This window comes from Drosophila miranda (genome assembly GCF_003369915.1).
Source record: "Drosophila miranda strain MSH22 chromosome Y unlocalized genomic scaffold, D.miranda_PacBio2.1 Contig_Y1_pilon, whole genome shotgun sequence".
Lineage (NCBI taxonomy): Eukaryota > Metazoa > Arthropoda > Insecta > Diptera > Drosophilidae > Drosophila > Drosophila miranda.
This window is the reverse complement of record NW_022881603.1, coordinates 37,045,521-37,056,625: the sequence shown is the minus strand read 5'-3', so window position 1 is coordinate 37,056,625 and position 11,105 is coordinate 37,045,521. Positions and strand designations below refer to the sequence as shown.

General features: G+C 42.5%; 2 protein-coding genes across 2 annotated transcripts; both read right to left on the bottom strand.

The window, feature by feature from the left end:
* Positions 1–1,563: 1,563 nt before the first annotated feature.
* Positions 1,564–3,032, bottom strand: LOC117191146 (guanylate kinase-associated protein mars-like). The gene is made up of 2 exons (XM_033396111.1): positions 2,856–3,032; positions 1,564–2,803 (listed from the first exon to the last, which is right to left on the bottom strand). The coding sequence occupies exons 1-2, from the start codon at positions 3,013–3,015 to the stop codon at positions 2,142–2,144; spliced, it is 822 nt and encodes a 273-aa protein (XP_033252002.1). The 5' UTR covers positions 3,016–3,032; the 3' UTR covers positions 1,564–2,141.
* Positions 3,033–6,161: 3,129 nt separating this feature from the next.
* LOC117191131 (guanylate kinase-associated protein mars-like) lies at positions 6,162–7,953 on the bottom strand. Its single transcript, XM_033396092.1, has 2 exons — positions 7,292–7,953; positions 6,162–7,239 (listed from the first exon to the last, which is right to left on the bottom strand). Exons 1-2 carry the CDS (start codon positions 7,647–7,649, stop codon positions 6,593–6,595), a joined length of 1,005 nt encoding a protein of 334 aa, XP_033251983.1. The 5' UTR covers positions 7,650–7,953; the 3' UTR covers positions 6,162–6,592.
* Positions 7,954–11,105: the final 3,152 nt, after the last annotated feature.

The window sequence follows — 11,105 nt, the reverse complement described above, 5'->3', positions numbered from 1 at the left end:
GCTATAAAGTCCTAGCAAGCTAATAATATCAAATCATTGTATGCCAAAGGGGTATTTTAATATTGCACCGAAAATAGTGAAAATCGTGGATATAGTGGGTTTTTTTTTGTGAGTAAAAGAAGGGATAGGAGGTATCTACAATGACTGTTTAAATAGAGGGGTCTTAAGTGGGTATATGTGGCATATTTCAGACCGTATATTTTATCGCCAAGTCACTTAGTACACTAATTTTCTTGCCACAATGTCTGGCTCACACACCTTGCAAAATATAAAAATACTTTCCATAGTATTTTCCAGTATATTAAGGTTATGCACTCACCCTCTTGGCCAATGCCCCAATGTAGAAGTCGTGTAAAAATGCAATTTAGAGCCACATCGATTATTAATGCGGGAAATCATCGAAATCTTGATCACTTGCTATCAAAATCTCAATGTTTTCAAAAATATAAAAAAAAGGAATGTAAAAATATGCATAACGGGGGTTTTTCACACTGGCGCTTCCATGGGGCTTATATGGAAAAGAACGGGCCAACAATTTTGAAAAGTCTGTCTGTCTGTCCGTCCGTCCGTCTGTCCGTCCCCTTCAGCGCCTAGTGCTCAAAGACTATAAGAGCTAGAGCAACGATGTTTTGGACCCAGACTTCTGTGATATGTCACTGCTACAAAAATATTTCAAAACTTCGCCCCGTTCACTTCCGCCCCCACAAAGGACGAAAATCTGTGTCATCCACAATTTTAAAGATATGTGAAAACCAAAAACGTAGAATTGTAGAGAATGACCATATCTTTAAGACTGCGGAATCTGAATTGGATCGTATTATTATTATAGCCAGCATCAAGAAAACAATTTCATTTTTTTCCCGCCCTGTCTCTCTCTAACACACACGTAGCATAGGCGGCTTTGCTTAGAGTAAAACATTCGCGCCTAGATCTCAGAGACTACAAAAGCTAGAGCAACCAAATTTGGTATCCACACTCCTAATATATCGGACCGAGACGAGTTTGTTTCAAAATTTCGCCACATCCCCTTCCGCCCCCGCAAAGGACGAAAATCTGGGGATATTCAAAAATCTCAGAGACTATTTAGGCTAGAGTAACCAAATTTGGTATCCGCACTCCTGTTAGATCTTACTATAAAACGTGTATCTCAAAATTTCACCCCACCCCTTTCCGCCCACACAAAGGACGAAAATCTGTTGCATCCACAATATTGCACATTCGAGAAAACTAAAAACGCAGAATCATAGATAATGACCATGTCTATCAGATTGCTGAATCTGGATCAGATCAGATCATTTTTATAGCCAATAGGAACAAATCAATTTGCACTGGCTACGCAGCGCCCGACGTCACGCTCAGACTGATTTTCTGTCTCTCTCGCACGCACTCTTTGTCGTGTCGTTTAATATTAGCGGCGTCTGCCGGAGGAGATCCATACTGACTTAGTATCGGGTATAACTGTAGAGTTGCGGTGTCCGCAGCAACTCACAACGTTCCCCCTCGTTTTTTTCTTTTATTTGATTGATTGATGTACTTAATTAAAAAAAAAATATAAAACAAGGCTTTGAAATTGAAACATAATTTTCAGAATTAAATAATACTATACATATAAACACAAACGTAACTTTAAATAATAAATGATAGATAAACTACATAAACTCGGTGGATGGCCTAAGACGCGGATTGCGGCTCATTTTCTGCTGGGCCCTGGTCATCGCTAATAGTGCCTTCTTCGTAGGTGAATTTGAAGTGCCGTACATTTTTCTTTGTACAGAAAATAACTCCACGACTTTCACGCTTGCTGGTCCCTGGTTTTTTCAGAATCGACTGGCGTCCCTTATTGGGAGGAGGGGTATGATTAAGAGCGTTTTGTTCGGCCGCGGCCAATATAGCAGACTTGAGCAGAGTGTTGCCACCATTGGAAGAACGGCTCTCGCCTACAGACATGCGCAGGACGGTGCGAGCAGGAGAGAAGGACCGACGGTCGCGTACTACGATCACACGCTGAGTGCTGCTGCGAGATGGAGTTTGCGGGGCATCGTCCGCTGATACCACATCCGCCTTAGCCTTTTTCATTTCAGCATGGGCCTTGCGGAGTAATTGCATCAAGTTACTGCTGGCCTTGACCTTGGGCTTAGCGTTTAAATTGTTGCCCAGCTTAGACTTTGGTTTGGCCACAGGCTTGGCTGGTATTTTCGATTCCTCAACTGCATCGGGTCCTGCCAATTGTTCTGTTTCCATCGCTTCAAGTTATCAAAGCGCTTGTCAACATTCTCACTCTGGAGTCGCAGCATGTCCCACCACCCTTCCAGATCCTCTGCCTGGACGGGTTTCGTCTCCTCGCTGCCATCGTACGGTCGATGGTTCTTGCCCGTAGCTCCCGCCTCGCAACGGTCAATCAGACCGCTGAACTGCATCAATTTCTTGGTACAGAGCAAATTTGTCTGTCCAATGGCCACATTGATCATATCTATGCCGCCCGTCTCAACCAGATGCGCCTCATTCTCCTTGCTATAGGCTTCCCACTCGCTGCAGATATCTCGCAGTCGTCGAATCTCATTCTCCAGCTGTATGCGAAAGTAGAGCACCGACTCGAGGGCCCGCCGATTGGCAACAGGATACTCCTCACCGGGCAAATACATGCTGTTTCGCTTCTCACGCTCACAGCGAGAGTTGACTTTACCGCGCGAGACGCTCACATATGGACTTAAGTAGTTGGGCTTCTCATCGGAAATCCTGCGAGGAGGGGTTTGCTCCGCAGCTGCCTTCAGAGTAGAATTTTCTTGTTCTTTATCATCTGGATCTGGAAACCAATAATATTACATTTTACTCCATTTTATTCCTGTTGTACTTACCCTTAGCCAGATATGGATCCAAGATCAAACTCTCTTCAGCTGCCGTTTTTATAAAAGAGTACCTAGAAAAGTCAAATTTCCGCTTCGCTTTCGAATCTCGGTGGCTGCTCATTGGACCCACTGGACTCAGATTTGAAATCTCACCCAAGGCTTCTATCATTTCTTGACTTCAATTGTTCGTCTTGCACTGCGTGAATGTGGCCAGAGCAGGGAAACTTATCTTCTCTTCCAGCGGCGTATTGGGAGGCAGTGGGAGTTCAGTGGTCCCAGCCTCAACCAACTCTCTCATCAGATCCGGCCGATTTCGAACATTCTTTTGAAGACCTACGTACTTGCTGACGTTGCTCTTGGCCTTCATTCTGGTCGACAATTGGCTGGCAAGCTTGTTTTTTATTGCCGGCCCTTTTGCTACTGCGGTCGACTTAAATTTTCCCGCAGCTCCCCCTCCGCCGCCTCCTTGAATGGGCTTTGGTTTCACTGCTGGTATTTTTAAGGTGGGCTTACTCACGGCCGGCTTTTCGAATGGTTGCGTCCTCACATTTGGCAAATGAACAACCCCATTTGCAGAAGGTCCAACGACCAAATCTGCTGCCTTGGGCTTTGGGCCTGCTGTAGGCTTCAAGGGCAATGCACGTGAAGGTGCAGGCTTCACTGTGGCTGGCTGGACATTCCTTGCTAATGTTTGATGTTTCATGTTTGATGTTTGGGTCTGCACAGTGACCGGTTGAGGACGCGACGATGCATGTTGCAGCTTTGCCATGGTTGCCGCAGGCTGAGCGCGCAATCTGGATGGATGACCCTGGGTACGCAATTGGGTTGCCAAAGGCTGTTTCCTCTCCGCTGCCGTCTGCGTACACTGAGTTTTTTTTGCCAAAACATATAAGGAGTGCCTTTTTGGCGGCACAAATGCCGGAGCGTTCTCCTGCTCTTTCTGGGGGTTTGTCGCAGGTTTAAGTGTTTCGGTTTTATATGTGAACATCTTTTGACCACGACGAGCAATTTGCTCGTTCTTTGTTTGTTCCTTCCTGGCAGCCTTCCAATCCACGAAGCGCTTTATGTAAAGGTCCCGGGTGGGGTTCCTCTGCTGCTGAGGCAGCTCTGGTTTTCGATTCTCCTTAGGAGGAGCGACATAGGTAAGGCGTGGGAGTTGGACTAACACTAATAATGCGGTTGCTTTGAAAACGATCCTCGCGCTGTTTTGCACGCGCCGCATTCTGGAGTTCCCGGTTCTGCTCATTGAAATTGCGTGGGCTGAAAGCAGGTGATTGCTGTTTATATAATTCCCTGTGGCGCTGCATTATGACGTCGAGCAGTAATTATTTAGGAGTTTAAAAAAATGGAGGGACGCTTCTTAAGAATGGCGCCTTTTCAGCGTGCCATACCGATGAAAAAACGAACTTAGCCCACTTAAGCCCCTTTATTTAAACTGGATAACAACTCGAGTTAGACCGCGGAAAATAATACTAATAATAATAATATTTACCTCGTTTTTACCTGGCAAGGAAACTTTTTTTGATAGATTGGGGACTTGGAATTTGTTTAACAATTTAATCTGGTATTTTGTATGCAGTTTTTTTAAAGGTAGTGCTTTTTTTACACAATAATTTTTAGCGGTATATTTTTCAAAATTTTCACTTTGAAAACTCGTGAAAATTCTAAACAAATCCAATAAGAATGACTAGCAAAAGTTGGCTACTATTTTAGAAAAATAATCTATCAATCGGATAAACTTCATGTTCAGCTATAAAGTCCTAGCAAGCTAATAATATCAAATCACAGAACGATTAGCCCATTGTATGCCAAAGGGGTATTTTAATATTGCACCGAAAATAGTGAAAATCGTGGATATAGTGGGTTTTTTTTTTGTGAGTAAAAGAAGGGATAGGAGGTATCTACAATGACTGTTTAAATAGAGGGGTCTTAAGTGGGTATATGTGGCATATTTCAGACCGTATATTTTATCGCCAAGTCACTTAGTACACTAATTTTCTTGCCACAATGTCTGGCTCACACACCTTGCAAAATATAAAAATACTTTCCATAGTATTTTCCAGTATATTAAGGTTATGCACTCACCCTCTTGGCCAATGCCCCAATGTAGAAGTCGTGTAAAAATGCATCGATTATTAATGCGGGAAATCATCGAAATCTTGATCACTTGCTATCAAAATCTCAATGTTTTCAAAAATATAAAAAAAAGGAATGTAAAAATATGCATAACGGGGGTTTTTCACACTGGCGCTTCCATGGGGCTTATATGGAAAAGAACGGGCCAACAATTTTGAAAATTCTGTCTGTCTGTCCGTCCGTCCGTCTGTCCGTCCCCTTCAGCGCCTAGTGCTCAAAGACTAAAAGAGCTAGAGCAACGATGTTTTGGACCCAGACTTCTGTGATATGTCACTGCTACAAAAATATTTCAAAACTTCGCCCCGTTCACTTCCGCCCCCACAAAGGACGAAAATCTGTGTCATCCACAATTTTAAAGATATGAGAAAACCAAAAACGTAGAATTGTAGAGAATGGCCATATCTTTAAGACTGCGGAATCTGAATTGGATCGTATTATTATTATAGCCAGCATCAAGAAAACAATTTCATTTTTTTCCCGCCCTGTCTCTCTCTAACACACACGTAGCATAGGCGGCTTTGCTTAGAGTAAAACATTCGCGCCTAGATCTCAGAGACTACAAAAGCTAGAGCAACCAAATTTGGTATCCACACTCCTAATATATCGGACCGAGACGAGTTTGTTTCAAAATTTCGCCACACCCCCTTCCGCCCCCGCAAAGGACGAAAATCTGGGGATATTCAAAAATCTCAGAGACTATTAAGGCTAGAGTAACCAAATTTGGTATCCGCACTCCTGTTAGATCTTACTATAAAACGTGTATCTCAAAATTTCACCCCACCCCCTTCCGCCCACACAACGGACGAAAATCTGTTGCATCCACAATATTGCACATTCGAGAAAACTAAAAACGCAGAATCATAGATAATGACCATATCTATCAGATTGCTGAATCTGGATCAGATCAGATCATTTTTATAGCCAATAGGAACAAATCAATTTGCAGTGGCTACGCAGCGCCCGACGTCACGCTCAGACTGATTTTCTGTCTCTCTCGCACGCACTCTTTGTCGTGTCGTTTAATATTAGCGGCGTCTGCCGGAGGAGAGCCATACTGACTTAGTATCGGGTATAACTGTAGAGTTGCGGTGTCCGCAGCAACTCACAACGTTCCCCTCGTTTTTTTCCTTTATTTGATTGATTGATGTACTTAATTAAAAAAAAAATATAAAACAAGGCTTTGAAATTGAAACATAATTTTCAGAATTAAATAATACTATACATATAAACACAAACGTAACTTTAAATAATAAATGATAGATAAACTACATAAACTCGGTGGATGGCCTAAGACGCGGATTGCGGCTCATTTTCTGCTGGGCCCTGGTCATCGCTAATAGTGCCTTCTTCGTAGGTGAATTTGAAGTGCCGTACATTTTTCTTTGTACTGAAAATAACACGACTTTCACGCTTGCTGGTCCCTGTTTTTTTCAGAATCGACTGGCGTCCCTTATTGGGAGGAGGGGTATGATTAAGAGCGTTTTGTTCGGCTGCGGCCAATATAGCAGACTTGAGCAGAGTGTTGCCACCATTGGAAGAACGGCTCTCGCCTACAGACATGCGCAGGACGGTGCGAGCAGGAGAGAAGGACCGACGGTCGCGTACTACGATCACACGCTGGAGTTTGGCCACGGGCTTGGCTGGTATTTTCGATTCCTCAACTGCATCGGGTCCTGCCAATTGTTCTGTTTCCATCGCTTCAAGTTATCAAAGCGCTTGTCAACATTCTCACTCTGGAGTCGCAGCATGTCCCACCACCCTTCCAGATCCTCTGCCTGGACGGGTTTCGTCTCCTCGCTGCCATCGTAGGGTCGATGGTTCTTGCCCGTAGCTCCCGCCTCGCAACGGTCAATCAGACCGCTGAACTGCATCAATTTCTTGGTAGAGAGCAAATTTGTCTGTCCAATGGCCACATTGATCATATCTATGCCGCCCGTCTCAACCAGATGCGCCTCATTCTCCTTGCTATAGGCTTCCCACTCGCTGCAGATATCTCGCAGTCGTCGAATCTCATTCTCCAGCTGTATGCGAAAGTAGAGCACCGACTCGAGGGCCCGCCGATTGGCAACAGGATACTCCTCACCGGGCAAATAAATGCTGTTTCGCTTCTCACGCTCACAGCGAGAGTTGACTTTACCGCGCGAGACGCTCACATATGGACTTAAGTAGTTGGGCTTCTCATCGGAAATCCTGCGAGGAGGGGTTTGCTCCGCAGCTGCCTTCAGAGTAGAATTTTCTTGTTCTTTATCATCTGGATCTGGAAACCAATAATATTACATTTTACTCCATTTTATTCCTGTTGTACTTACCCTTAGCCAGATATGGATCCAAGATCAAACTCTCTTCAGCTGCCGTTTTTATAAAAGAGTACCTAGAAAAGTCAAATTTCCGCTTCGCTTTCGAATCTCGGTGGCTGCTCATTGGACCCACTGGACTCAGATTTGAAATCTCACCCAAGGCTTCTATCATTTCTTGACTGCAATTGTTCGTCTTGCACTGCGTGAATGTGGCCAGAGCAGGGAAACTTATCTTCTCTTCCAGCGGCGTATTGGGAGGCAGTGGGAGTTCAGTGGTCCCAGCCTCAACCAACTCTCTCATCAGATCCGGCCGATTTCGAACATACTTTTGAAGACCTACGTACTTGCTGACGTTGCTCTTGGCCTTCATTCTGGTCGACAATTGGCTGGCAAGCTTGTTTTTTATTGCCGGCCCTTTTGCTACTGCGGTCGACTTAAATTTTCCCGCAGCTCCCCCTCCGCCGCCTCCTTGAATGGGCTTTGGTTTCACTGCTGGTATTTTTAAGGTGGGCTTACTCACGGCCGGCTTTTCGAATGGTTGCGTCCTCACATTTGGCAAATGAACAACCCCATTTGCAGAAGGTCCAACGACCAAATCTGCTGCCTTGGGCTTTGGGCCTGCTGTAGGCTTCAAGGGCAATGCACGTGAATGTGCAGGCTTCACTGTGGCTGGCTGGACATTCCTTGCTAATGTTTGATGTTTCATGTTTGATGTTTGGGTCTGCACAGTGACCGGTTGAGGACGCGACGATGCATGTTGCAGCTTTGCCATGGTTGCCGCAGGCTGAGCGCGCAATCTGGATGGATGACCCTGGGTACGCAATTGGGTTGCCAAAGGCTGTTTCCTCTCCGCTGCCGTCTGCGTACACTGAGTTTTTTTTGCCAAAACATATAAGGAGTGCCTTTTTGGCGGCACAAATGCCGGAGCGTTCTCCTGCTCTTTCTGGGGGTTTGTCGCAGGTTTAAGTGTTTCGGTTTTATATGTGAACATCTTTTGACCACGACGAGCAATTTGCTCGTTCTTTGTTTGTTCCTTCCTGGCAGCCTTCCAATCCACGAAGCGCTTTATGTAAAGGTCCCGGGTGGGGTTCCTCTGCTGCTGAGGCAGCTCTGGTTTTCGATTCTCCTTAGGAGGAGCGACATAGGTAAGGCGTGGGAGTTGGACTAACACTAATAATGCGGTTGCTTTGAAAACGATCCTCGCGCTGTTTTGCACGCGCCGCATTCTGGAGTTCCCGGTTCTGCTCATTGAAATTGCGTGGGCTGAAAGCAGGTGATTGCTGTTTATATAATTCCCTGTGGCGCTGCATTATGACGTCGAGCAGTAATTATTTAGGAGTTTAAAAAAATGGAGGGACGCTTCTTAAGAATGGCGCCTTTTCAGCGTGCCATACCGATGAAAAAACGAACTTAGCCCACATAAGCCCCTTTATTTAAACTGGATAACAACTCGAGTTAGACCGCGGAAAATAATACTAATAATAATAATATTTACCTCTTTTTTACCTGGCAAGGAAACTTTTTTTGATAGATTGGGGACTTGGAATTTGTTTAACTCTTTAATCTGGTATTTTGTATGCAGATTTTTTAAAGGTAGTGCTTTTTTTACACAATAATTTTTAGCGGTATATTTTTCAAAATTTTCACTTTGAAAACTCGTGAAAATTCTAAACAAATCCAATAAGAATGACTAGCAAAAGTTGGCTACTATTTTAGAAAAATAATCTATCAATCGGATAAACTTCATGTTCAGCTATAAAGTCCTAGCAAGCTAATAATATCAAATCACAGAACGATTAGCCCATTGTATGCCAAAGGGGTATTTTAATACTGCACCGAAAATAGTGAAAATCGTGGATATAGTGGGGTTTTTTTTTTGTGAGTAAAAGAAGGGATAGGAGGTATCTACAATGCTCACCCTCTTAGCCAATGCCCCAATGTAGAAGTCGTGTAAAAATGCAATTTAGAGCCACATCGATTATTAATGCGGGAAATCATCGAAATCTTGATCACTTGCCATCAAAATCTCAATGTTTTCAAAAATATAAAAAAAAGGAATGTAAAAATATGCATAACGGGGGTTTTTCACACTGGCGCTTCCATGGGGCTTATATGGAAAAGAAAGGGCCAACAATTTTGAAAAGTACACATATTCCCCTTTATAAAAATGATTTTAATATGTTGCAAATGGGTAGTTACCATGTAAAGAAATAAACTTAGTGGAAATTGTTGACATTTTTTATTGAAACCTTATTTTATAAACAATGCCAATAAAGATGGTACTTAAAATTAGCCACTTTTATATAAAATTGATTAGATTATCGGTTAAAAATATGTGTTCAGTGCTGATAGTCGTTGCTAGCTAGTATTCAACCGAAAGCAAATTTTTTTTTTTTTTTTTTTTTTTTTTTTTTTTTGGTGTTAAATCATCTCAAGGATGATCGGAATTTTGATCGTAGCACTGTAGCCACATTGATCAGATACTGGTGATGTAGTTTGGCGAGTTTGACAGGTCGGTATATAAAAAAAAGAGGAAAATTACTTAACTGTTTTAGAAAACAAACTGAAATTACTTTATAACATGATGAAGAAAAAAGGGGTCAAAAGTTTAAGTCAGCAGTTTTGATGAAGATTGCCAGCTCTCTGAGATGTAGCGGCTCTTTTTTTATTAATAATTGATGTAAATTGTTATAATATTTAAAGATTTTGAATTTCCTTCTGAGCCCGGCAAATCTTTGGCAATCGAAGATCAGGTGTTCGGCATATTCAGTTACATTGCACGTTTCGCAGATATTTGAGTCAATTGCTTTGATTCTGTGTAGGAAGACTTTGTCGTATGTGTGTCCCGTCATAAGTCTGTTAATGGTCTTGATGCTTTTAGCATTCCATTTAAGAGAAAAATGCCAGGGAAATATGTCTATGAGGCTGGATCCCTTCGTCCTACACTTCGTCCTGTAGTCCTCATTCCATTTGTAAACTAAAAAGTTCCTAATTTCTCTTTGAGCCTCCTTGTAGCTGTATTTTATATTTATTGTAAACCCCTCACTTGTAGAAGCCTTTGCTGCTATGTCAGTCTTTTCGTTGATGGCCACACCCTTGTGACCAGGGACCCATAGAATGTCAAGTTTCTGAATGTCTGATTGGTTAATTATGTTGTGAATATCATTCACTAGGTACGAGTCTGTATTCTTATTTTTAATTAAATTAACAGCTCCTAATCAATCACTTAAAATCAAAGCCTTTTTGTAATTATATTTAAGAAATAGTTCGCAGGCCTTTTTAAGTCCTACGAGTTCGACACCTACTGAGGATAATCTGTTTTCTATTTTGTACTTGTGGATATTTCCACTAGGCCATTCTACTATTCCTATGCCACATGTACTTTCTGTAACTGAGGTTATCTATCTGTTGATAGAATGTTCCAGTCGTTCTTTCTGTACTTGTTCAGAATCTCATTAAATATAGTTTTTATTTCTTCATTCGAGTATTCTTCTTTACCCTTAGTTAAAAATTTATCTAATACATGGATTTTGTTACATGTGTTAACACTATCACATTCTTGAGTGTTTACAAAGATGGAATTAAATTCTCTTAAAGTTACACACGTACTCGTATCCGCTTTTGAGCGTATTAGCTCGTCAAACATTGTTGGATTGAACCTTTTAATTTTAAGCAGTTCTTTGGCTGTAAGCCATTTCGCCCTGAAAACAGGTGGCATTACACCAGCGAGGACAAAAATTTCGTGTTTGCTTGTGTCAGGTGGCACCCCAACACACCTTCTAAGTGATTTAGCTTGCGCTATTTCTATATCTTTACTTGCTCCAGA